This window comes from Petaurus breviceps, unplaced genomic scaffold (genome assembly GCF_028583685.1).
Source record: "Petaurus breviceps papuanus isolate PSGF00001 unplaced genomic scaffold, PetGlider_PUasm1.0 174, whole genome shotgun sequence".
Classification (NCBI taxonomy): Eukaryota; Metazoa; Chordata; class Mammalia; order Diprotodontia; family Petauridae; genus Petaurus; species Petaurus breviceps.
This window is the reverse complement of record NW_027185761.1, coordinates 56,946,382-56,973,324: the sequence shown is the minus strand read 5'-3', so window position 1 is coordinate 56,973,324 and position 26,943 is coordinate 56,946,382. Positions and strand designations below refer to the sequence as shown.

Below are 26,943 nucleotides of genomic sequence, written 5' to 3'. Positions count from 1 at the left end.
ATGAGATAACATTTGTAGTTTAATGTAAATTTGGAAGTACTCTACAAATGTTTATATTTACAATCATTTATATACGATAGGGTTTTTTTTAATAATATGACCGAATTTCAGGTTGTCCCAGCCACCCTGCTCATCCTTCTTTGCATGTGACTCATTTTGTCAATATCTTTGGTAAAATGTTTGCTCCTAATTGAACACAGTATTCCAGATGTGCTCTGACCCGAGTAAAGCCCGCTGAGATGCACCCTTGTCTGAATTTGTTCACTGGGCTCCCATTCATGTAGTCCAAGACCACCCAGAGGAGATCTTCTGGGGGTTGTGTGAGACTGTGGACTTAAGTGCCCCAGATCTCTTTCACATGGATGAGCTGCTTTATCTTGGAGAAGAAAAGAATAAAATTGCATTTGCAAAAACTCATAAAATTGGGACCAAGCCTCCCTCACATCTTGAGCTGGAATAGCACATGCCCTGAAGTGGAAGGGGGAAGCTGGGTCTTCCCAAGAGTCTCTAGTTATCGTTCCTGAGGCCTGTGATGCTGAGCTCGTTCCCAGGGCCCTCAGTGACCACCACAGATGGGAAACAACATGGCATCCAATGTCAGTAGACAAGCATGTTGCTACAGCCCAGCTAGCATCAGAACAATGAAGCAGAGGAATTTGGGGCCAGCTGGACCTCATCCATTAGCAGTGTAGTGCCCTGGAAAGCCGTGGGCAAAGTGCTTCCCCTCTCTGGGCCTCAGTTTCCCCACATGTCAAATGAGAGAAGATGACCAAGATTTCTTTCTGCTCTAAATCTCTGAACTCTGGGTGAGCCTCAGAAAGCCATTATTCATCCTCTTGGGGTCTCAGTTTTCTCATCCATAAAGTGAAAGGATTAGAGAAGATTATCTCCAGCGCCTATCCAGCTCTGAAATTATGATTCTGTGGGGTCACATTCACAATTGTTCCCGGGGGGTCCCCTTTTAATGCAGGGCTTCAAAGAAGCCCCAGTGCCATTCCTGGGAGGGTGGCCAGAGATGCCCAGCTCTTGGGGTAATGGGCTTGTGAACAGATGTCAGACATACCTGGCTGTCTGCAGGTACAGCACAGTGTTTTCTCCTTCATAGGTACAGGAGGCTGTCACTTTGGTGACCAGGAAGGGCAGTCCACTCAGCAGGGAGTAGCCGTGCCCACCACAGGCCCTCCGACAGATCTCAGCGCCCAGGATGCTGTGGTCTGACACCATGGCCTTCATCCCTGCACTGAGTGCGTGAAGCTGTGAAGACAGACAGGACTTAGGAGGGGAGGAGGGAGCTGAGGGGTGGGGAGTGCAGTGGGAGGGAGAATGAGGATGAGGGAAAACTCTTAAATTCATCTTTTTCTGTCTAAACATTGTTTCTTCTGGGGACGCAAAATACAGTCACCCAATAACCATGACAAAAACCCAAAGTGGGCATATCTAGAAATGAAAAGGAACAGCAGCACTACCACGGATGGAACCCATTATAGTCAGTAACCGCGTAATTCTTGGCAAAGACACGGACGATGGCCACCACTCTTGGAGGCTCACCACCTCTTTTTTTTTTTTTGGAGGGCAATTGGGGTTGAGTGACTTGCCCAAGGTCACATGGCTAGTTTTTATGTTAAGTGTCTGAAGCCGGATTTGAACTCGGGTCCTCCTGACTCCAGGGCCAGGGCTCTATTCGCTGCGCCACCTAGCAACCCCCTGGCTCACCACCTCTTGTCTGGACTATGGCCACAGCCTCTGAATCAGTCTCCTTGCCTGTGGTCTCTCCCCATTCCCAGTCCATCTTCCACACTCCACCAAATATATATTCCTAAGGCATGGGTATGTCTGTTATTACTCCTGTGGTACAAAAGCCATAGTGAGTCCTTGTTTTCTCTAGGATAAAGTGTGACCTTCTCTGTTAGGCATTTAAAGCTCTTCACAGTCTAGCAGGGAGGCTGTTTGCCCAAGGTCAAATGTGTTGTAAATGGCAAAGTCGAGATTTGAACTCGGGTCAGTCAGTCCAAGCAGCGTATATTAGCCAGATGTGGTGGCACTCACCTGTAGTCCCTGCTATGGGGAAGCTCAGGCTATGACTGTATTTTGTACCCCAAGAAGCAATCTTTGGGCAGAAAAAGTTGAATTTAAGAGTTTTCCCCCATACTTACTCTCCCTCTCACTGCCCTCCCCCTTCAAGTGCCCAGTATTATGCCAGGCATGAAGCATGTGCTTAATAAATGCTTATTGAAAAATGAATGAATGGAGCTGCCCCGGAGAGGCTTGGCCACCTTGCCAAGGCAATAGGTGATGTCTGACTTAGGGATCTGGTCCCACTCCCCTCTACCAAGGAGCTGGATAATAGGGTATGAATATCACTGGGTTCCAATCCCGCTTCTGAGACTTCTTACTAATGTCCCTTCCCCATCTAGAACCAAGCTGCTGTGAGGTCTGCCTGCCTCCACTGTAATGTCCTGTCTTTCTGTTATTCTCCACGCTCTCACCGCCCCTTGTCTGAGCCTCGGTCTGTCCAGTGACCATTTTGTTCTAAAGCTGTGAGCTCCTCGAGGGTGGGTGGGCAGGGACAGTGTTGTGTCTTCCTCTGTGGCTTCAGTGAAAGAGGCAGAGAAAGGAAGTGGGGATGGAGACCCAGAAAACAGGGTATGCTGGGGAGAGAGCCAGAAGGGAGCCCAGAGCCCTGTCTGGGAAGTGTGGTGAAGACCAGCATGTGGTCTGTATTAACCTGACCTTTGGGAAGGGGGCCCTTGCTTTCTTGGGAGATGGTGTGAGCTGGGAGCAGAGAGGAGCACCTTCTGAGGCTTGGCCTGTGTGGAAGAAGGGAGTGGCCTACAGGAATATTTCCCAAGGCAGGGTCCTCCCATTACCTCTGGCAGGCTGGCGGCATTTCCATTGAGTATCTCCTGGTAGGATTTTTGGAAGAATTCTTTGATGCTTTTATCTATGAAATGGAAGGCATAGGCCCTGGCCAACTGGGGAAGCAGCTTCTCTTGCTGAGTCTGATAGTCAAGGATTTTCACCTCGGGCTCACTGAGAGAATGGGAGGAAGAGGAGAGACAATATAAGAGCTGATGAAGTTGGGGCCCTTGTGCCTGTAGTCGCTTCTCTGGGGAAGCCCAATGTGGGACTTGGATCTTGTGTCTGCCTCCTAACACAGACCTGCCTTTTTTGGTGCTTAGGGAATCTGGCTACCTGGCTCATTGTTGATGTTGTTTGTCTTTTGTTCTTAAAGAACACTATGACATCAGGCACAGAACAATGGACTTGAGATCTGTAAAGGCTTAGAGCTCATCTTGGCCAGGTCTCTAAGCCTCGGAGGATATTGAGGCCCAGATGGGTTGTATTGGCCCAAGGTCAACATGTCTCAAGGAAGTGGCAGAGCCAGGATTGTAAAGCTGGGTCTTCTGATCCCCATGCCATGGTTGGCTAGTTAAAAGTAATTAAAAGAATTCACTAACATGTTCTGTAACCCCAAGCCAGTAGCTGGAGATCCCTGGGCCTTGGTTTTTCTACAAACTGAGACCTGTTAAAGATCATAGCTTTAGATATAGATCTAGGTCCCCCACTGCATCCTGACCCATCTCCAGTTGTCCTGAGCCATCTCTAGCCGCTGGATCCAGATGACTCCAGAAGAGAAAGTGAGGCTGGTGACTTTGCACAGCCCTCCCTCACTTAAATCCAATTCAGTGCATGTCATGGCATCTCCTCCCCAATGTCATGGTCCTCTTTGAGAACAAAGGACTAACAGCAGTTGCAAAATGGAACTCACTCTGTGCGTCTTGTGATCATAGAATGAACAATTACATGTGAATTTGGCCTCTCTTTGGACCCCAGATGATGGGACATGAAATCAATAGGGAGGAAATGAGGCTGAATTTATAGAATAATGTCCATGACAGCCAGAAGGGGCTTTGGTTTTCCTGTATCCCAAGCCCCTTAGATAAGCAAGCTGAGACCCAGAGAGGAGAAAAGACTTGGTTGATTTTACACAGTGAGTCAGTGGCATGGCAGAAATTAGAGTCCCCTTTACAACATGGCCCCTTCCTACCTTAGGGGCCCTCCCTGCTGTCCTTAGTGCAGCCCTACGGCAGTTCAGAGCCCCCAGACTCAGGTGATCTGATCCATCTAGGCCTCAGCCTCCCCCAGTAGCAGGGATCACAGGCCACCACACCTGACTAGGACGTGCCTTCCTGACTGACTGACCTGAGTCCAAACTCTGGCTCTGTCATTTACAGTGCGTTTGCCCTCTCTGGGCCCCAGTGCCCTCCTGTGTAAGATGAGGGGGTTGGACTAGGTGACCCTGGAGGCCCCTCCCAGCTCTGGAACAGGGAGCTCAGCTGAGATCTTTCCTCAGCTCCACCAGATTTCTTCAGCCACTTTGTGAACAGATACAGGCCCAGCTTTCTCAAGGGCTTTATCAAACCAGGAGGAAGGTGGTTTTTCATTCATTGTCACTAACAATGACTTCCGCTCCAGAAGATTTGAGGCTTTTGATAACAAGTATTATTATTCATGCCATATTGGTCACAGCTCATAGGGTTAGAGCAGGAAGGGACCTTGGAGGCCATCTAGTCAAACATCTCCATTGTACAGATGAGGAAACTGGAGCCCAAAGAGGAAATACCATGCCCAAGGTTGAGGTCAAGGTCACAAAACAATAAGTAGCAGAGTGAGGCTCTGAACCCTGGTCCCCAGTACCTAGGCCAGTGTGCCTGCTGTAGTATTAGCATTTGTCCCAGAAAGACTGAGTTTATAGCTTTGCATATGTCAGATGGAGCATGGGATGGTCACCGGGGAGGGACCTCAGAAGACATCTTGTCCAAGGCCCTTCTCTTACAATTGAGGAGCCTGAGGAGTTACATTAAGCCCAAGGTCACACAGATAAGAAATGCCAGGGGGAGGACTCACACCCAGGGCCTCTGACTTAAGGTCTGATGCTTCCCCACCCCAGCCTGTACTGTGTCATCTCATGGGAGAGTGTCTAGATCAAACACGTGCGTCTCCATGAGGCTCACATGTCAGGACACAGATGTGATGCTACTCGGGCACCAGTTCTGGAAATGCTCTTTCGAGTCAGAGATACACTTTTGGTAGGGAAGGGTAAAATATTTAGGAACACTGCAGGTAGCCCTCACCTCTGATGGCAGTTACCCTTTACAAAGACCCCCCCCCCCCAACCCTGGTGTGAATATGGGCTGGCTAAGGTGGCCTTTCCCCCGACCACCTCGATGAATGGTGTCCAGACGACGGGCGTGGGCTCTCCTTCCACAGGGGCACCAGAGAAGAAAGAGCAGAGAATGGGCAAGGGAGGAGGGGTCTTGGGAGCCCCCAGGATCTGCTGTTCCCCTCTGCCCCATGGACTCCAGCCATCTCTTCCTGGGTCCCTAGACCACCTCCTAAACTTGGGATGTTCTTTCTGGGATCACAAAAGTTCAGGATCTGAAGGCTCAGATCTCTTTACCCACTTGCTTTGCCTTGCTGTTCAATCAATCAGTCAAGAAGCATTTATTGAGTGATTCCTCTATGGTGGGCACTTTGCCAGGCTCTGGGAATGAAACCATCCCTGGCCTCCAGGAGCTGACCTCCTGAAGGACGCACATTATTATCCACAAATAATGAATGTCTATTGACTGAAGGAGCTCCTTCCTATAGATCCCCATTGGCCTAAGCTTTGCAGCCCACCCATTCCAGCCCCCTGCTTCCTGTTGGTGAGCGTGGCTCATGAGCCTCTGTCTGCCCAGCGTTTGGAGCTGATTGTAACTCCGAAGCTTGCTCTTCCCCTCTCCTTCCTCCTTCCCTTCCCCTACCCCTTCCCTTCCCTGCCCCGGAAGAAAGATCCCCTTTGCTTGGGGACACCCTTGGGGCACTTGGGGGTGGCTAGGTGGGGAGCTATAACTGGGCCATTTTCCTCTTTCCTTCTGTCCCCCTAAAGTCATTGCTTTAGGATCAGGGACCACAGCTCTACTCCAGCGGGCTCAGAAATCTGCCTCATTCTTACAGGCACCTAATGAATGCTTGTTGATTGCATGAGAGGCCACATGCTCCAATAGAAGGGGAAAGGAGGTGAGGGTGACTGGCTGAAATAAAGAATGATGGTCTGTTTGGCAGTCTGACATGGCTAGACACACCTTCCTAGCCCCCAGCCCCACCCTAGAAGAGCTCAGTTCTACCAAAAGAATCCATGTGGAAGGGTGAGGGGAGGTCTACACTATCTCCAGTAATTCACAAAATGGTCCAGTTTAGCCAGATTTTGATAAAGGAGGCATTGTGTAACAATGAAAATAAATATCACTTTTTTGGAGCTAGAGGTCCTGAGTTCAAATCCTGCCTTGACTTTTTATACCCTGTGTGAATTGAGCAGGTCACTTATCCTCCCTTGGCCTTCTCAGTTTCTTTGATTTTAAAATGGACTAGATAGCCCCTGACCAGTCAAGACCTATGATTTTATGACCCTTCTGTTTACAGCCAGTTCTTGGAGGCAGGGAAACTGAGGATGTGAGATGGGGACTGGAGAGGGGATAGGCAGGAATACCACCCCCATACCTGGGCTTGATCTTCGATTGACGTCGGATGACTGAGTAGCGGGTGGCTATAACACATGCCTTTGTCAGGGCAGGGATGAACTCGTCAGCCAGCAACTGGACCCGAATCACGGTCATGCCAAGGTAATTGCTTTGGGGGGTGCCCTGATTCACGTAGGTACCGTCTGGTAAAACCTGAGTGTGAGATGGAGAGAACTAGTGGCCCTGGGCACCAAGGACTCAGCATCATGAGAGGAAGAATACAGAAGCTCCATCATCCCCCTTCTGCCCCATAGAATCTGTGGGTGTCAGGGCTAGAAAGGACCTGAGGTCAGGCTGCTGCTTTTACAAATGGTGAGCCCAAAGCACACGATCCCCCCTCTGCCTCTTGTTCCCGCCAGTGTCAGAACCGGAAAGGACCTGAGAGGGCAACCGGTCCACTGCCCTCGTTTTATACATGGGGAAACTGAGGCTCAGGGATGTCTAGTGTTGCCCAAAGTCACAAAGGCAGTATGGAGCAGAACCGGAAGTGCATTTCTAATAGGCCCACTGTGTGCCCGACCTGGTGCTAGACTCTGGAGACACAGAGACAAAGCCAAGTCAGGAGGTACTTATTCAGCACCTGCCCTTCAGAAAGGTGACCTGGTTTTGGAGGCAGCCATAAAAAGGGATGGAGGTTTGCTGCTACTAAAGCTAGTCCATGGAACACATCATTCCTAATAGAGTACAAGCTCCCATTTTTCACTGTGTATCCCCAGCACCTGGGTCAGTGCCCAGAATACAGTAGGGGCCTAATGAGTGCTAGTCAAATGAATGAGTTTCCTTTAAGCCTCAGATTCGAACGTCTCTCCTCCTGATACTATGATCTTTGCTCAGAAGCAGTGTTGAAAGATGAAGATTGGAGGCACCCTGGCCTTCTGGCCTCACCATTTTTTACCTGGGAGAAACGGCTCAGCATGTTTTCCCTGGGAATCCGCACGTGATCTAACTGGAGGAAGCCATTGTCTGTTTGCTCAAAGCTCATTTTGGGACCGATATCCCCTACAGTTATTCCTGAAAAAGAACAAGAGAGCATAGAGGCCCTTGGCATTAGGGTCCCTGCCCCTGCTCCCTCCCTCCTGAGGACAGTAAGGGGAAGTGAAGGGGCCTGGGCACTGGGTGATCGGCCCATGTCATGGCCTCTGGCAGTCGTGAGCTGGCTCCCGTGACCCAGACAATCCCAGAGATGGATGGGGCCATAGCTGAGACTGCCGAGCATTACCTGGCAGAGGGGAGTGGTCCTGAAGGCTCCTGATGGGCACCAAGAAGCCGTGCATGCCGTGGCACCTCCCCGAGCAGTACAGCTGTGCCAGGACAAGAGCATGGGTCGCTGTTCTGCCCACTGTAGAATGGAGGGAAAATGAATCCCAAACTTCCCACTTTGGGTCTGGGTTAGTTAGTGCCCTGGGTCAGGGGCTGGGAGAGAAGCGCCGACTTCTGTGTGGAGGCTCTGGAGGCCAGTCATGGAAGGGGAGTTTGTCTGGGCGCCAGGAAGAGGCTCGGGACTCAGCCTTCATAGTGGGTGAATGGAACTCAATCAAATGGAGTAGTCAAGCACTGAGGGTTCTTAAGAGCTGGGCAAGGACCTGGGTTCAAGTTTGGGCTCTGTAACTCAGTACAGGTGTGACCTTGGGCAAGGACGGCAGCAGCAGCTGACATTCATAAAGCCATGATGTGCTTTAGCTCCCTGGCTCCTCACAGCCCCCCTGTGAGGGAAGAACTCCAGGTCTGAGCCACTCCATTTTGCAGATGGCTGACAGACACCCAGACACATCTGAGGTGAGACATACAGCTGCACCTTAATGACTTTTAGGTTCAGCATTCCATCCATTGTCTCATGCGGCCTCATCCAAGTGACTTCACCTCTCTGGGCCTCAGTTTCCTCATCTGTGAAATGAGGAGGTTGAACCAGATGGCCTTTGAGGTCCATTCATCAACTAGCACAAAGCACCTGCCTTGTATCCAGGCATTGTGCCAAGGAGCTTACAGTCTGATGGGGAGACAATAAGAAACAGACAGAATGGTTGGGGTGGCTACAGGTGGGCCCTGAAGGAAGCTGGGGGAGCCAAGAGGCAGCAGTTAGGAAGTAGACGGCTCCAGGCATGAGGGATGACAATGAAAATGCCTGGAGTCTGGAGATGGGGTGTCACTTGAGAAGAACAGCCAGGAGGCTGATGCCACTGAATGGAAAAGTATGGGGAGGGCAGTCAGGTGTAAGAAGACAGGAAAGTTAAGAAAGGATGGGTCTGAAGGCCTTTCAACACCCAGTGGAGGAGTTTATATTTGAATCCAGAGGTAATTGAGAACCACTGGAATCGATTGAATTGGGAGATGTTATAGTCAGACCTGAACTTTAGGAAGATCCATTGGATGGCTGAGTAGGGAGAGATCTGAGGCAGGCAGAGACCTCCACACCCCAACAGCTATTGCCAGAGTCCAGGCCTGAGGTGATGGGGCCTACACCAGGGTGGGGGCCATGTCAGAGAAGAGAAGGGGGCATAGTTGAAAGATATTGTGAAGATGGAATAGACAGGCCTTGGCAACAGCTTGAAAATGGGGGGTGGGAGGGGTTTGGAGACAGTGATGAATCCCAGAGCCAGCATGGAGGATGGAGGGCAATGGTGCTTTCAACAGCAAAAGGGACGTTAAGGGGATGGGATGGTTTTCTTTTGTTTTTGTTCTTGCAAGAAAGATCATGAAATTCTGTTTTGGTCATGTCAGATTTTAGCTATCTACAGGACTTGTAGTTCAAGATGTCTAACAGGCACCTGAGAAGGCAAGGCTGGAGGTTGGGGGAGAGGTTAGGGAAGGCAATCCAAGCCATGGGGGCTGAGGAGATCACCATGGGAAACTATAGAGAGAAGAGGCCCAGGTCAGAGCCTTCCTAGGAGAGACACGGATGAAGATCCAGCAAAGGAAACTGAGGCCTGGCCACACGGCTGAGAGGGAAACCAAGAGAAATGAAAGCCTAGAGAGAAGAGAGTATTAAGAGAAGACGGTGATCAGCAGGGTCAGGGGCTGCACAAGATGCAAGAAGGATGAGGACTGAGAAAAACTGATCTATTGCAAACGAAAAAGATCCTTGGGAATTTTGGACAGAGCAGTTTCAGTTGGATAATGTCAGAAGCCAGACGGCAGAGAGTAAAGAGAATGAAGAATGAAATGCAGCATCCAGCCCTAAATCCACTGTCTTAGGAAGGTTACTATATTTAAAGCTCAGATTTTCCATCTTCTTCTAGTGAAATGTGCACGAGTAAATTAGCTCACCACGCTCATTCTCTGGCTTTAATCCAGACTACGATGGGGAATGACTGAAGGCTTTTAAGAAGGCTGATAATACACAATGACAGCGTTCACTGAAGCTACTTTCCCTGAGGAGGCAGAGCTGCCATTGGCCTGGAGTTCAGATCTCTCTCTTCCTTCTCCAAACCAGCCTCTGCATAGCTGCCAAAATGATTTTCTTATGGCACAGGGCAGAACGTGTCACTCCCCACTCAAGAATCTCCCTGTTACTACCAGGAGAATAAAATACAAACTTGAAGCTTGGCGGTTAAAGTTCTTTCTGATCTGCCTTTGTATGATTTTTCTTCCAGACATTTCATATTACTTCCTTTCATGTACTCTACTTACAAAGTTGTAGCCAAAACTTGGGTTTTGATTTCCTACTGCCATATGTTTGTCTAATTGTCTCACAAGCATCGGCCCCTTAGAGACTTTAACTCCTTTCAAGGATTAGCTCAGGCACACCAAGAGGGGGATGCCCTGGAAAAACACTGATTTGGAATCCCAGGGCTGTTTTGTCTGCGTGATCTTCTAAAGTCTCTTTGCTTCTGCCTGCACAAGGGATCCCATTCCATCTCTGCCCACAACATGAGATCGCCCCCTCGATCATTCCCACTCTCTCTTATTTTCTGTCTCTCCCTGTCTTATGGTTCCTTCCCTGCTGCCTACAAACACACCCACATCTCTCCTCCCTCATTCGATCCTTCCATCCTTGTTGTCATCCTTTTTGCCCTTTGTGGCCAAACTCTTTGAAAAGCCCACCTACAACAGGTGCCCCCACTGTCTCTCTCTTCTTGACCCCCTAGAATCTGGTTTTTGATCTCACCATCCTTCTGGAACAGCTCTCTCCAGAATGAGAGATTGGCCATTCTGCTCTACTTCTCTGCTCCTTTTGCTGCTGTTGATCACTCCCTCCTCCTTGAGACACTCTCTCTCTCTGTCTCCCTCCCTCCCTCTCCCTCCCTGTCTCTCTGCCTCTGTCTCTGTCTCTGTCTCTCTCTCTCTTTCTCTCTCTCTGTCTCTCTCTCTCTCTCTCTCTCTCTCCTGGTTCTCCTCCTCCCTCTCTGACTGCTCCTTCTCTGTCTCCTTTGCTGGATCCTCCTTCAGCTCTTGCCCACTAACTGTGGGTGTCCAACAAGACTCTGTCCTGGGCCCTCTCCTCTTCACCCTTTGTACTACTTGACCTCATCAGCTCTCCTGGATTTAATCACCATTTTTATGCTGATGATTCCCAAATCTTCCTATCCAGCCTTAACTTCTCTGCTAACCTCCATTTGCCTTTCAGATGTCTTGAACTGGATGTTCAGTCAGCATCTTATATTCATTATGCCCAAACCTGAACTCCTCTTTCCCCCATATGCTCCTCCTTTCTTACCTTCCCTGTTACTGTTGAGGGCACCGCCATCCTCCCTGCGCCAACAATCTGTGGGTCACTATCTCTCATCCCTTCCCCCTACATCTAATCTAGAGTCAAGGCCTGTTGGTTTTACCTTCGCAACATCTCTTGAATACTACGACTTCTCTCCTCTGCCCCTCGCTCCCACTCATCACCTCCCACTGGATGATGGCAGTAGCCTCTGGTGACTGCCTGCCTCCAGCGCCTTCACACTCCTCCCATCTTCCACTCAGCTCCACTCCCAAAGCACTGGTCTGACCACCCTACCCTCCGACTCAATAAACTCCAGTGACTTCCTATCACCTCACTCAAAGTCCTCTCTAACCCAGCCTCCTCCTGCTTTTCCAGTCTTCCTGTACCTTACTCCCCAAAACGTACTCTAAGATCCAGTGGCACCAGCCTTCTTCTGTCTGTTCCCCCAACAAGGCTCTCCATCTCTTGGTCCCTGGCCTTTTCTCTGGCTGTCCCTCAAGCCTGGAAGGCTCTTCCTCCTCTGCTCTGATTACTGACCACCCTGGCTTCAAGTCCCAACCCAAATCCTAGCTTGTACAGGAAGCCTTTCCCAATCCCTCTTCATCCTGGGGCCTGCCCTCTTAATTACTTCCTGTTTGTCCTGTGTGTAGCTTGTTTGCATATATCTGTTAGCTTGTCTCCCTCGCTAGATTGTAAGCTCCTTGAGGACAGGGACCGTCTTTTGTCTCTTTTTGTATCCCCAGTGCACTGCACAGTCTCCGACACATACCAGGTGAGTAATAGATGCTTATTAACTGACTTTTTTGGCCTCAGTTTCCTCATTTGTAAAATGAGAGGGTTTGCTTATTCATCAAACATGTAGTAAATGTCCCAGGCATTGTGGAAGAGCCAGGAATCCAAAGGAAAACAAATGGTCCCAGCCCTCAAGGAGCTTACATTCTATAGGAGGTAGACCATGAGGATGCAGGAAACTAACAAATTAAATTAAAAAATTAAATTAAATTTCTGGGGGAAGGTTTTAGCACCCGGGAGCAGAGGATATCTGGGAAGGCTCTGTGGGATCTCTGAAGGAAGCTTGGTTGGGGGGGGGGCATTCCAGGGGGCCAGTTTTCTAGTACACTAGCAAGGGGGCAGTAAGCCTGGTGAGGCAGGACTTTAGGAGGAGAAGGAAGAGCTTTAACAACCAAATAGAAGGGTTTGCATTTTAGCCTAGAGGCAGAGAGTGACCAGACTCATCTGGCATCAGCGTGAAGGGTGGTTCTGAGAGAGGAGAGATTGGATACAGGGGCCCCACAGAGCAGGCTGGAGAAATGGTGCAGATGAGAGATGAGAAAGGCCTGAATGAGGGTGGTGGTCTCGTGGGTGAAGAGAGATGATGCAGAGGTGAAGATGAAGAGTCCACCCTAGACTTGGAGTGAGGTCTGCATCTGAATCCTGCCTCAGATGCTCCCTGACTTGGTGACCCTGGGCAAGTCACAACCTCTCAACCACAGAATGATAAAAAACCTCTGTCATACAGGATAAGATTGTGAGAGTTAAATGAGATATTTGTAAACTGATCTGCAACTCTTTGGGTATGTGGGGGTTGAGAACCTGGGTGATTGGAGGGATGGTAGTGCCATAGACCCAAGCAAGGAAGTTAAGAAGGGGTGAATGGAGGAAGGGGGTTAAATTCCCTTCTGTGATTTGATCTGTGATCTGACCGAGGCATAATAAGACAGGGAAGGACAGGTGGAGCATCAAATACAAACTTCCTTGAGGAAGGAGTGAATAAGTCTACCATGGGAGATCTATGGGAGGGGTGGACTTGGACAAGATGGCAGGGATGGTGAAAGTCCCCACATTGATGGGACCACAGTGGAAGATCACTGGCCCTGAAGTCAGGAGCACCAGAGTTCAAATCTGGCTTCAGACACTTACTAGCCTTGTGACCCAGGGAAAGTCACTTAACCCTGATTATCCCTCCCAAAAAAGGGGGTAAGTACTATCCTTATGACCCTTAACCTTGGCCAACTTCTGACTTTCTTGGAAAGTGTGGGGAAGACTGCTACCTAGTGTCCACAGGTGGACTTCCTGGCTGCCTTGGTAGCATTCCTATGGATTGTTGATGGATGACCAGATTGGAATAATAAACTACCCAGACTTTTTTCTTTCCCCTTTAAGAAATGGGAGGGTGCAGTTAAGAGTAGTATTCTCATCTGCAGCACTCCTCTGGATTGACTTCTCACAGTATACGTTGTTTCCCTTTAATGGAATGTTAAGCTCCTGGAGCAGCAGAGATGAATTACTGTGTTGTTTTGCTCTTGTAGTCCCAAGCACCTGGCCCAGTGCGTGACACACAGTAGATTCTTAATAAGTGTTCACTTGAATCTTTCTAGGCTCATTCCCCATCCAGTTCTCTGCCATTCCTGCCAAACTGGGCTTCTTGGATGCCTCACACATCTTGGGACTCATGCCTTTGTCCAGGCTGCCTCCCATGCCTGGGATGCTCGCACTCATTTCCTGTCTCCTAGAATTCCTAGTTTCTTTCAATGATCAGTTTAAGCATCACCTGCAGGTGTACATCACCTATGTCATCTACATAACCCCCCATCTAGGAATGCCTTCCTCCCCCAAGTGACAATATATAAGGCAGGGGAGGCGACGTTCCATATCCTGACCTTGACAATTACAAAGAGATCAGACTTCTCAATTGAGTCCATCAGAGTTGTGAACTCGGTATGAATAAGGCCTCAGCACCTCTAGAATCAATCAGGGGAGACTGTAGATAAAATATGAAAAATCCTTGATCAGTTCAAAAACAGTGAAAGCCATAGGATGTGGGTCATAGAAGAAGTGTGTTCAGATTAGAAAAGATGACTTGGTCACACTCTGGTGCCTGTAGTATAGAATCCAAAACACAACCTAGTTTGGAATGAAGGTATTGAGGGTCTGTCAGTAGAGAGGTATTGAATTGTAAAGAATCAGAGGTCCAGGGGCAACAGACAGAAATAAAAAAAAAATGGAAAGAAAATATGGACTGAGCTGTGGCAGAGGAAGGAAAGACTGACCCTATAGGCCCCTGGGAATTGAAAGCTTCAGCTGGACTAACTTCTTTGAGGACCAAGGACAGATCCAAGAAAAGGTTGGCCTTCCCAAGCTTCTCCTCCCAAGGCCTGTCTTTTAAATTGTATACTCAGCTTTCTGCTTTTCCCAAACATTTTCAGTAACCTGAATTTTTGTTTCAACCATAAAGAGGCCAGAGGATAGTTAGAAATAAATATGAATTTAAATTAAGCCAGAGAACCAAATCTCTGCCTAAATGTTAGGAATTTTCCTAACTGGGGAATCAATAGTTTTAATTATTCTCCTAACTTTTTGCTTAATATAAACTCAATAAAGCAATAGCAAAGGAAACCTGAGGAGATATTATTTTACTCCTGGGGTTAAAAAAAAAAAGGAAGGAGGGGTGGGGAGTTGGTTATAATATATGGTACGGCTAATTAAATATCCAGAGTGAAAGAGGGTATAAGGCAGGGGATAGTGGGGATTCTTGGTCTCTAGTATTCCTCAGTGACATCCACATGCATGGTGTGATACTTCTGTGTGTCCCCTGATAGAATGAAAGGTCTTTTCTGGTCTATATTCTCAGGCCTTAGCACGTTCATGGCATGTAGGAGATACTTAATTGCTGATTTATTAAATGTATTGAATGAATGAGTTGGCAACACTCCAAGGTCCTTTTCTTGAGGATAGAGCCTGTGTCCTCAGATCTGGCTAGGGGACTCCATCTTCTTCCCTTCTTCTACACCCTTGGGGTCTAGTCATATTCTATATTGGGTGAGAGACAGGCTCATTCCTTCTCTAACTCCCTGGGGAGTCCTCCAGGGTCTAAGATCTTGTCTCTTGTGTGAAGCAATATTCACCTTTTCTATAATAGAACAGAAGCTATGACAGAAATGGAAAAAAAATTGCTTAAGGTATTGAGGCAGCATGATGTAATCAGGAGTGCAGGGGTCAGGGCATCAGGGTCCTGGGGCCAGCTCAGCAGTTAACACTGTATAACCTTGGGCACAGGACCATGGAGTAGGCCTGGAAGGGAACTTAGAGGTCATTTTGTGTATTTTGGAGATGGGAAAGGTGAGTCCCAGAGAGGAGAGGCCCGTGGTCACCCTGCATCTGTCAAAGGCAGAATTTGAACTTGGGTCTTGGAACTCAATGACAAACTTCACCTTCAGCTCAGCCTGCCTATGAAGATGGGCACCTGGTACAGGAAGAGGGATCTGGAGCATAAGGGGCAGGGTGTGGCTACTCACAATCTCCAGGCCACCACTTGGTTGCAGATAACGATGGTGTGTTCACCACAAACTCTTGGGTGGAAGCATCATAGGTGGCTGTCGTCTCAAGCCCTCGAAGGTATGTCCCTTGGAGCCAAGGAGATGGAGCCATCAATGAGTGACGTTACTCTAGCTGTTTCAGATGAGTTATTATTGGCCGAGCCCACTGCTCCTCTGATTCCCATACAGGGACTGAGCTTGTTCTCCTTTGCCCTTCCCATTTACCTCCAGGCAGACTGGACAAGACAGGCGGCCTCCTGGGACTTGGGGAGACAGCTCCCCAGAGGGGCTCTCCCATAGAGTCTGATCCCCACTCCTGACCCTGCACTTAAGGCCTGGTGGACCTGCCTAATTCCATCTCAGGAGTGGGAGCCCAGAGGCAAAGAGCTTAATTAAGCTTCTCCCTCACTCTTTGCTAAGCGATCTCCAGGCTGCCCTGCAATGTGGCACTGCCTTACCCTTATAGGGAGAGAGCGAGGAGGCAGCTGCCATGGGCCTTGTCCCTGCTCAGACAAGTTTGCTCACTGTTGCCTTTCCCATTTGTCACAATGCAGACTGGATCTCCAAGGAAAATGGACCCTCCCTTGATTCTTGGTAAATGAGTTTTGCAGAAGGGGATGGTCAATGTGAATATAATAATTATGGCTCCTCAGCTGTCTCTGTCAGCGGTCTGCAGATAGCCCTGTTTGGATCAGGCAGCCTTGGACGTGAGATAGCCCCATTTCTCGGACTTCTGGGTTGCTACTCAGGACCTCCCAAATTGGCACCTGGCTACACCTTTGGACCAAGGCCATGGCTTGTGTCCTCCCAAGTATACAGCCCGCCATCTTCTCAGTCTTACCATGCCCCATTTCTGTCTGAGCATAGGTCGCAATGATCTGGAAGTTGTCTGTCAGGGGGCTCCACTTCTTGATTTGCTCATCTGAACCCAGGCTCCTGAGGGCTTTCTGGAAGACTGAGTGTAGGGTAAAGGCTGTGTCTCCTGCAAGGGCCCTATAAGACACAAACATGGATGTCACGGGTTGGGGGTAGGGTGAGGATGTGAAACTGGGAACCACATGGGCTCGGAGGCAGCTGGCTCTCACTCACTGTCATTTAAGCTCCTATTATGTGCCAGGTGCCCTTTACAAATCTTACCTCATTTCATTGGACTCGCTAATGCTCCTGCCAAAAGCTGAGCTGTGGCCAGTGGCCTTGGGGCTTTGGGGATGGCTTTGCCTCCAGCCAGTTCCAGAGGCTTCCCCCCCCCCAGCTGTCCCATGATAATCACCTGCTGATATACTTTAGTTCAACACCATCCTCCTTCCAGCCCCTTTGCTTCATCAGCTTCTTGGAATGGATGGTCTTCTGAATGGCGGCTTCGTACCGTTGGTTATGGCTCATGAAGTAATTGTTCTTTATGTTGAACACGGGGTCTCTGTATATGATGCCCTCTGCCAAACAAGAGACAAGAGGTCAGTCAGTGGCTCCTCCATGCCTACACGGATCTCTCCCATATTGCCTTGGTTCACTTATTCCAGAATTATCTTGTTGTATCCTCACCATGTCCCTAGGAAGGGTGGTGCAAGGGTAGGCATTTTAAGTCCCCATTTTAAAGTAAGGAGATCAAGGCTTACAAAGACAGTCACCTATCCCCAGGCCAAGAGCAGCCTTGGGGTCCCCTCTAAGGGTTTTCTCCTTACTCCGACTCATCCTGCACAAGTGTGCCCAGTCACTGTGCTACACAGTGAACCCCAGTGCAGGGGTTGGGACCCTTCGGCCTTGTGGCCTTAAGGCCACAGGTTCCCCACCCCTGCCCTGTGCTTAGTACAGTGCCTGGCACATAGTAGGTGCTTAATTAATGTTCATCAACTGACTGATTCAAGTGTCTCTCAATTGCCAATACTATTTGGCATTAAAAATCTTTCATTAAAGCCCATAAAAATAATTATAAACCTTATTTCCAGTTCTTTTATGCATTACAGCCTCTCCTGCCCTCTACCATTCAGCCAGCCTGGCCTTGTTCCTGTTCCTCATATATGTGATCCCTTCTTTTTTTTAAGTTTATGTCCCCAGCACCAGGCCAGCACTCCATAATTGACTGTGGATTGATTATTGATTTAGCAGATTTAGAATTCACTGTGTATGTTAAATACACAGCACCTGTGTATGTTAAATACTTATTTGTTGATTGAAAGCATTTTTTGGTTATAAACAGTAACCAAAAACAAATATGTTCTAATGCAGATAGAATTTTTTTTTAAAGATGGTATTGAAACCTTGGAAGTCCTGGAACCCAGGTTTCTTGATGCCAAGACTGGTCTTCTAGTGGCTGTACCATATTGCCTCTCACTTGAGACCAGAAATGTTCCTTATTTGAAACTTTAAAATGTGCTCATTAGCTTAGTCAAGTCAGCAATCAAATAATCCTCTTGACTTCTGTGTTCCTTTCTGACTCTTTTTATTCTGTGTATTTGTTGTTGTTCAGTCATTTCATTGTGTTCAACTCTTTGTGACTTCATTTGGGATTTTCTTGGCAAGGATACTGGAGTGGTTTGCTATTTCCTTCTCCAAATCATTTAACAGATGGGGAAACTGAGGCAACCGGGGTTAAGTGACTTGCCCAGGGTGACACAGCTAGTAAGTGTCTGGAGTCACATTTGAACTCAGGAAGATGAGTCTTCCTGACTCCAGGCTTGGTGCTCTGTGCACTATGGCTCCACCCTGGCTGTCCCCTTGTGGTTTTTTATTGTTGTGGTTTACAGAGTTGTCATTTGTGCATAGTTATTGTTCTGCTTCTAGTGTCCTCATCACATGTCACTAAGTAGTAGTTTTTCCATATTTCTTTGTGTACTTCATACTTAAGTCCAAAGACAGAAATATCTTGCTAAATTCACATGCCATAATTTGTTCAGCCATTTTCCAGGCATGGGGGGAAGTACACAGAAAGTTGGACTAGAGCCAGGGAATGTAGGTTCAGATCCCAGCTATGCCACAGCCCCCTTGTGTAACCAAAGCCTCTCCTTTCTCATCTCTAAAAAGGGGGGTGGGGGTGGACTAGAGGACAAGTCTTAGGATCCTACGATCTGTAATCAACTGCTGGACATTTGGGTTGTTTCTTTCTTTTGCTATTATGAGCATTATTGCTAGGAACATTTTTTGTATAGTTATCTTATTATTATCTTTGCATAATACTCTTATCAATAACATGCTTAGGGTGTGTTCTAGTAGTAGGCTCATGAGGTCAAAAGACCCAGACAGTTTTGTAGCCCTTATCACATAACACTATGCTGCTTTCTGAAAAGATTTCATCAGTCCTCGACCCCACTAGGAATGTTACAATGTGTCTGTTTCTCTTTTTCCTTATCAGTCTTCAATTTTACAAGACTTAAATTATCTGTCAGTTTAATGGGGATAAGGGAGAATGTAGAGTTCTTTTAATTTGCATTTTTCTTATTATTGGTTTGAAGAGTTTTGTCAATCACAGATAAGGAATATCTGTGTTTCTGCTTTGGAGAATGGTCTGTTTGTATATTCTTTTTTTTTTTTTTTTAAAGCAATTGGGGTTAAATAACTTGCTCAAGGTTACACGGCCAGTTATTTCTGGGTGTGGTGATGAGTATCTGAGCCCGGATTTGATTCAGGTCATCCCGACACTGGAGCCGGTGCTCCTACTTGCTGAGCCACCTGGCCACCCCTAAGCAATTGGGGTTGAGTAACTTGCTCAAGGTTACACGGCCAGGTGTTTCTGGGTGGGTGCTAAGTGTCTGAGCCCGGGATTCGATGTCCAGGTCTTCTCAACACTGGAGCCGGTGCTCTTACTGGCTGTGCTATCTGGCCGCCCCTGTTTGTATATTCTTTAACCACTTATCCCCTGGGGAAATGAATTTTATTCTTATAAACTTGTATCTATTCTGCCTCAGTATTAGGTGTCAGACAGAGGTAGTTACAGCAAAGATTTTTTTTTACCTAACCCCTACTATAATTTGTTAAATTATTCATTTTGTCAGAAGGGAATGCAGTTGTCTTTATTTTACTGCTACCACCCCTCTTGTCATAACTGTAACACTCCCACATCCACACATCATACTCGTCCTGGTTCCTAAATTTTATGTTATCAACTCTCTAAGTCTTGTAAAAACCTAACTTCCCTGTCCTTCCTCCCATTTGAGAAATGAATGCCTCTTTGGGATCCTCCCTGCTTTTCTCTTTATCGTCTTTTCCCTGTGTTCTTTTTTTCCTTTCCTTCTTTATCTGTAACGTTCATAATCAGTTTATTACTTACCTCCTTCATCTCTTCCCCCTCATTCAGTTCTTAATTATAGTAGTATGGCTGTTATTTTATCATGCTCTTGTGATATTTAGAGCCATAGACTTCAAATATTAATGCAATGGAATATTACTGTTCTGTAAGGAATGAGGACTATGAAGAATTTAGAGAAACATGGGAAGACTTGTATGAAGTGATGGTTGTTATTTGTCCTTCATTCTCAAAGAGGACCTTGGCATCAGGACGGTGACGCCACGACTTGAAAGTGAATTGGATTTAAGTGAAGGAGGGCTGTGCAAAGTCATCAGCCTCACTTTCTCCTTCGGAGCCATCTGGGTCCAGTGGCCAGATACGGATCAGGATGACTGGAGATGGCCCCCATGAAGTGATGCATAGTGGAGAAAGCAGAATCAAGAGAACAATGTACACAATGAGTACATCAGTCTAAATAAAGTCAACACTGGGACAAAAGAAAACTCACATGTAACAATATTGGTACCACACTATCAAAGTGAAAGCACCTATCTTTTCTGCTAAAAATGGGTAAATTAGAGGAGTAGAAAATAGTATAAAATTTCAGTTACAATCTTGCTAATAGGTAGTTTTGCTTACATTTTCAGGGAATATACTTGGGTTTATTTAGTTGTTTGTTGAAAAGTGTTTGGTTGGCAAAAAAGAAAAATTAATAAATTAAGTCAAAAGTAGATTTGAGATGCTGTATTGTTTGGATATAAAAGGGTTAAAATTATTCCATCATAAAGCTTTAAATCTTAAGGGCAAAAACAGGGTATCAGACTGTGAGAGTGTGTGGGGAAGGCACCCTGCATGGTCCTTACTAGTCCTTATGACCTTTCTACTTTCTGCTTCCTTCCATGCTCAGTTGTATCCCATATATATTTTGGGATATCATTTCACCATTGTGATTCTCTTTACTTTAGTTATATATTACTTTTATTATTTTTCCTTGAACCAGTCACTATGTTTATTTAGATATGCATCGTTTGTTTCCCTCTATTGATCACAATTTTTATCACATTATGTTCTGTAAAGGGTGTGCTGTATTGCTGTCTTTCTGCATTTATTTATGAATTATTTAAGCCCCAGCACATCACATGATTAGTTTTCATAATGGTACCAAGCAATACAGAAAAAGGGGAAGTCTATTCTTTAAAATTCCTTTTCAGTAATCACCACAAATCTATCAAATGTAGTTTCCAAGATTCTGCTTAGGTCCATAATCTTCTTGGGTATTTTAATGTTGGATTTGTAAAGGTCTAAAAGTGTTAGGCTCAAATCACTTATAACTATTATCTTACTATGTAAATCTTTTGCATTTCATTTTGCTTTTTCTTTAAGTGTATTTTCTTTTTCTTTGGTGTATTTGCATAGAAATAAGTATATATGTATAAGTTAGTGTATATTGTTTTATTATCTATGATACCTTTATATTATAGTTTCCCTGATCGTCTCACTTGACAGTATCTTTTTTTCTTTTTACCTGTTACCTTATCCAAAATCATAATTAAACCTGCTTTTTTTTTTGGGGGGGAGGCTAGAGGTTCAGCTTAAATATAATACATTTTTTTTGGTGTCTCTCCTTGCTATATGTGAGAGGAACTAGGCTTTCTTATGATTTTTCACTCTGCTGTCTTCTAGGAAGCAATATTTACACGGCAGAGTAGAAAGTGAATAGATGAGGCCTTTTCCCTTAGGGGTCCCTCCAGCCCACACACAGTGTATGCCTATGGGAAAGAAAGCTGGATTTGGAGTCAGAGGTCCTGGGTTTGAATCTTGTCTGCCACTTGCTACCTTCGTGATTATTGTCAAATTGTTTCACTTTTCTTGAGCATAAAGTGGGAATTTTGAGGATTACAGGGTTATCATGAGAATCACATGAAATAAAGCATGTAAAAGTGCCTTACAGCACCATTTGTGAGTTATTATTGTTGTCACCATACCACATTGACTCATGTCGAGTCACATTCCCAGAATCCTTTGCATTTTAATGGAGGTTTTTTTGAATTGTGGACTGCAGAAGATAACATTAATTTCAGTGGGGAAATTTGGGGGAGATTGTTTTTTGTGGGTAAAAAAGGGAAAAGGGAAGGGAGATCAGAGGTTTGACTCACCAATTTGTTTTCGTTTCTGGGTAAATTCTGCACCACCATCTAGGATGTTTGTGAGTCTCTCGACATTGAATGACTTGTTCTGCCTCTCAGTGTCCAGGTCTGGGTTCACTCCTTTGTTGTGGGTACTCCTGGGAGTCCTGCTGTAGATCTGGTTGGCCATTTTGAGAGGTTTTGGGCCCCAGCTTTCTGCACAAGAAAGGCCCCAATGCACCTAGTCAACTCTGGCTTACCTTTCTGCCCTGAGCTTACCTTCTATGGCTATTCTACCTCTGTAGTGAAGAAGTAGGCCTAGTGATGAGGCAAAAGGGGAGTAAAGAGTAACTGGTGCCCTTTGACATCTGGGCAAGAGGTGGCTGATAACCTTGGATAGAAGGGGAGTGGAGGGAGAAGGTCACTGCCTGGAGCCAAAGCTCCTCCCAGCATCTGTTTAATCATTACTTTTGAATGTAGGGACATTCAGTTTCTAAAGCTGGTATGCAATTTATATTTGATTTCCAAATCAAAATCAACCATAAAAGAGGACAATGAAAACAGCACTAAAAATGTCAGGGATGAAAGAGGGGACAGTGCTAAGAGATAGGACCTCATCATAGGATTATCAGTTTGGAGCTGGAGAAGGCCTTGCAGACCTTACAGAGGAGGAACCTGGGGCCCAAAGAGGCTCAATGATCTGTCCAGGATCATGGCGTTGGTGAGTCACTGAGGCAAGATTTGGGCCCAGGTCCTCCTGATTCTAAGTCTAGTGCTCTATTCATGATGCCATGATGAATTGACGTCCCTTGAGAGGCAATGTGGTGTAGAGACCTGTACGTTGGACTTGGAGTCAAGACCTGGCTTCTGATAGTAGTTGTTGCCTATGGACAGCTTAGTCTGAGATACAGTTTCCTCATCTATAAAATGGGAATGTTAGTCAAGTCAACAAGCATTTATTGGGTACCTACTATGTGTCAGGCACTGTGCTAAGTAAGCATCGGAAACACAGAAAGAGGTGAAAGAAAAGACAGTCTCTGCCTTCAAGGAGCTTGTTCATCCTTTATTTTTAAAGAGTTGATGTCTTGACTTGTGTCTACACTGGATTTAAGTAAGGCAGAGTTGCACAAAGTCATCAACCTCACTTCCTCTTCCAGAGTCATCAAAGTCCAGTGGCAAGTCAGGACAACTGGCGATGGGCTGGGATGCAGTGAATGACCTTGGTCTTGTCTTTGATTCCTGATCAACCCTTAAGCACCTGTTTCAGTCACCATGGCCATTGGAATAAATTAGTCTCATCTGCCCATTCTGCTGGGGGAGGTCTTCACATGCTTGGGGTAGGCGCCCCACTAATTCACTGCCTGTTCGTTACCCTCAACCTGGTCTAGCCCTTCTGCAAAACAGTTTACCAGGGTGTGGACACTGAGCATGCTGAAGCTTTTTGGAACCTCAGGTGAGAGTTGGGTGAAAGGTGGACACCAAAACTGGATGGGTAGCCCTGAAAGGGGCTCGGTGAATCGTCAGATCTGGGGTGCTGGTCCTCCCTGAACACCCCATATACAAGATATACAAGGGAGGGAAAGATGGTTGGACCTCATTAATACTGAAAAAAGGTAAACTAAAGACCATGGATAACAAGGAGCTTCCACGGGATGCACTGGCATCTATATACAATCTTTTAAGAGTCATCTACACATGAATCAAGAATGCTCTTGATGAGGGCATTAGTAAGGAACTAACAGTCTTTTACAAATGATATTCAATAATGGACCATGTCAGCTTGGATTAAATGAAAGATGTAGAGAGTTTAAGATTCCCTGTGCTTATTGTTTGCTAATTATTAAGAAAAAAACCCATTTTATTTAGTAGAACAAAACAGTCTTAGAGACTCATTTACAAAAGGGTGTCTCCTGTTAGAGATTCATTTGAAAACAGAACAGAAATAGACCCATTCAACCCCACCCTCAGATAAGAAACATCAAGTGAGGCATACAATAGGGAAGTATATGCTTGACAAAGGTATTCCCTTTGATAGACAGGATCTAGCACTGAATCCAGGTTGAAAAGGGAAGGTGAAATCCTGAAGAAGCTCCTATTTATAAACATATGAGAGGTAAGGCTCCAAGCATGATCAATTTATTAGTTAGGCTAGCAGTAACCAATAAATTGGGTCCATGCCCTCTCTCAATGACCAAAGACCCTGAGTGAGGGCTGACAGGGGTCTTTTAAAGTAGCTGTGCCTTCCTTCTGATTGGCCTGACAGCACATCATTTGTACTTCCCCTGCCAAAGGTCCTGATTGGTACACAACTTAATGAAGATGTGAGTCACCTTAGCTCCTTCCCATCATTTTTACCTTGGGCAATGGGAGTCATTCTCAGGTGACAGGCAGACATGATGTTTAATTGAATCAGCTTGAATTGAATAAGTGAGTAGTGGGTAAGGTTTCAAAGGTAGAAAGTACAAGAGTAGAGATTCATTTTATAATTGAATTGAGTGCTGAGTGGAAGTAACTATAAGACAAACGCTTGGTAAGTTTCTCCTTAAAAGTTATAAGGATAAGGAGCTTATATTCACAGGGTATTAAACTTATGTGAGCTTGACTAAGTCTTAAAATCAATTTTCAATTTTACATGGCATTGTCTTGATTGCATAAAGCCTTAGAACATCTCAGAGTCTCCTGGAAGAGAGCTGTAATTGCTCAAAGGCATCTAGACTAACCATCCACACAGAAAACCCCAGGTGGATGACAAAATGTCTGTTGCTCAGATTTCAACATGTTTTTGGATGAGCAACCTATAGTTTTTTCAAAAGTGTGTGTGTGTGTGTGTGTGTGTGTGTGTGTGTGTGTGTATAAGACAATTCAGGACAAGAAAAACAGGCTAGTTTGCCTTTGGGAGATTACAGAGCTCCTTCCATGATTCTAAGCTTCCAATAAGAACAGACCCATTAAAAAAAATACTAACATTCTACTACTGCTGCTTTATGGCAGAGAGAAACGGAAAATCAGTCTCTAAAGAATTGAATGAATATCTCTCAGACAGCAAAGGAGAGGTGCAAAGTGGGTATGACTAAGCTGTTGCATGTAACCAGTGAGGAACCTGTAAGGCAGGAATAAATGATATCAGCAAGGAATTGTTATGATTGGAAGAAACGAAGGGTTAGTGCCGTGATAAGGGTGGAGGATGGCAGATGAAGGGACTGAGTACAGTTATCCCTTTCACATCTCAGGAAATCTCAGTAACTGCCCTTCCTAATTTGGGAGCCATGTGTATGTTTACATAAAGAAGTACTATCTCAGGTGGATTCCCTCACCTTAGGTATGCTCTCTGAATGAAGCTTGGGATTCTGAGAGGCAGAGCTCAAGATAACATCACCTTCTTGGGCTCTCTCCCTTTGACAACATCCTACACTAAGCTCCCAATTGCCAACAGAACGCGCCTCTGAGGAGGGAGAAGTTGGAGTCCTTCACCTACTTTGGCAGGCTGGTCTATTCTACCCCTTTCTACTTTCTATGTTCCAGTTCCACTGGCCATTGGCTGTGCATAACATTCTGTCTCCAGACCCTGTGCCTTTGCTGAGCCTGGAATCTCATGTCCACCTCTTGGCACTGCTCCCTCCCTCAGTGTTCACTTAGGTGTCCCTTCCTAGGGGAGGCCTTTCCTGACTGCCTTCCACTGTCAGTGCCCTCCCTTCCCAACATGGAGTTTTCCCTTCCTTGGGGACCATGCCAACTCCTTGGGAACAGGGACTGTTTCATTTTTTTCTGGGTCTGGTGCTTAAGAAATGTAAACGTTCCCTGAATTGGACAGAACCACCAATAAAAGTAACTTTTGACTTTCTGGGGTAAGGGCTCTCTGTCCCACAATGAGATAGATGCTGGGTCCAAGCACTAATCTTCAGGAAGCTGGGCTCTTTTAACTGGCATTCCCAGAAAGCCAAATCCTTTTGCTCCGTGCAGTGACCACAGACAAGAGCCCTCACCTGGCCTACCCATCATGATGGTGGAAGGGACCACCACATCCAGCCCAGCGCCAGCATTTTACTAAGAAAGGTTGCAAGACTTGACCACAGTAATACAGTATCAGAGGTGTGATCTGAGCCACGTAATTCAACACCTTCATTTTATAGATGAACAGGCCCCCCCAGAAGAGAGAGGAGTAGGTCCGGGTCACTCAGGTAGGAAGAGGCTGAGACAGGATATGAACCCGGCTTGTCCGAGTCCAAATCTTCCCCTCTTTCCAGACAGTCTCAGGCGAGTCGGCAGGAACCCGTCTCTGCCCTCTGCTCTCCCCGACCATGCCCGGAAAGTTATTCTAGGATAAAACAGATTCTGGGGATCCTTGGGAGCCAGAACCACGTGGTCTCTGCTTGGTAAACACCCTCTCTGATCCCCTCCTCCCCCCCCCGCCCAGCCCCGGGATGCTCGGGTTTGGCCGTCCTTGGCCTCCCCTACGTGTCCCCACTTACTTCTCTGCTCCCTCTTTCCCCTCCCTTGCCTCTTGCAGAGCTGTAGCTGGGGTTCCCTCGGGGACCCAGTGGCGGGGAGCCCACAGACCTGACCTGGGTCTCCGGAGCGGGGTGCCAGCTTCTAGCCCTGCTGCCGTCCTTCTTGGCCTCCAAGGACGAAGTTCTCTTTTATGCCCCGAGAGCCAGAGGGGAGGGCATCACAGTCTCCACCTCCCCAGCGCCTCGACAGTCGCAATAGGAGGCCAGAGATTCCATTTTCCCGGCTGAACCGGAACAGCTGAGTCCTGGCTGGACCCAGGAGAGATGATTCACTTCCCTGCGACCCAGCTAGAGGCGGAGGGCGGCAGTGTCGGTAACGCGGTGCCTGTGCCCAGCAGGCAAGGCAGCAGAGGGCGAGTTCTAGCCTGAGTGAGCACCCACTCCCCGGCTGGGTCATGAGCTGGAGCGCAGACGCCCACGAATGATGGCGTGTGTGTGTGTGTGTGTGTGTGTGTGTGTGTGTGTGTGTGTTGGGCTGCTGTGTGTGTGCAGTGCGGGCACGCTCATGTTGGGGCTGCTGTGTGTGAGCGTGTGTGGTGTGTGTGTATGTGTTGGGCTGC

At 46.9% G+C, this 26,943-nt stretch overlaps 1 protein-coding gene across 2 annotated transcripts in view; it reads right to left on the bottom strand.

The window, feature by feature from the left end:
* Positions 1 to 26,935, bottom strand: part of ACOX2 (acyl-CoA oxidase 2) — a 49,873-nt gene extending 22,938 nt beyond the window's left edge. Inside the window, exons 1-10 of one of the 2 annotated variants that reach the window (XM_069084240.1) lie at positions 26,433 to 26,935; positions 21,906 to 22,091; positions 16,798 to 16,960; positions 16,369 to 16,520; positions 15,507 to 15,614; positions 7,783 to 7,902; positions 7,459 to 7,574; positions 6,544 to 6,716; positions 2,868 to 3,030; positions 1,064 to 1,254 (exon numbers count right to left, since the gene is read on the bottom strand). In XM_069084240.1, the coding sequence (XP_068940341.1) occupies positions 1,064 to 1,254; positions 2,868 to 3,030; positions 6,544 to 6,716; positions 7,459 to 7,574; positions 7,783 to 7,902; positions 15,507 to 15,614; positions 16,369 to 16,520; positions 16,798 to 16,960; positions 21,906 to 22,065 (1,346 nt within the window). In that variant the 5' untranslated portion in view covers positions 22,066 to 22,091; positions 26,433 to 26,935. The remainder of the gene's footprint in view (positions 1 to 1,063; positions 1,255 to 2,867; positions 3,031 to 6,543; positions 6,717 to 7,458; positions 7,575 to 7,782; positions 7,903 to 15,506; positions 15,615 to 16,368; positions 16,521 to 16,797; positions 16,961 to 21,905; positions 22,092 to 26,432) is intronic. The other variant, XM_069084239.1, reaches the window with a different exon arrangement.
* Between the last annotated feature and the right edge of the window lie 8 nt (positions 26,936 to 26,943).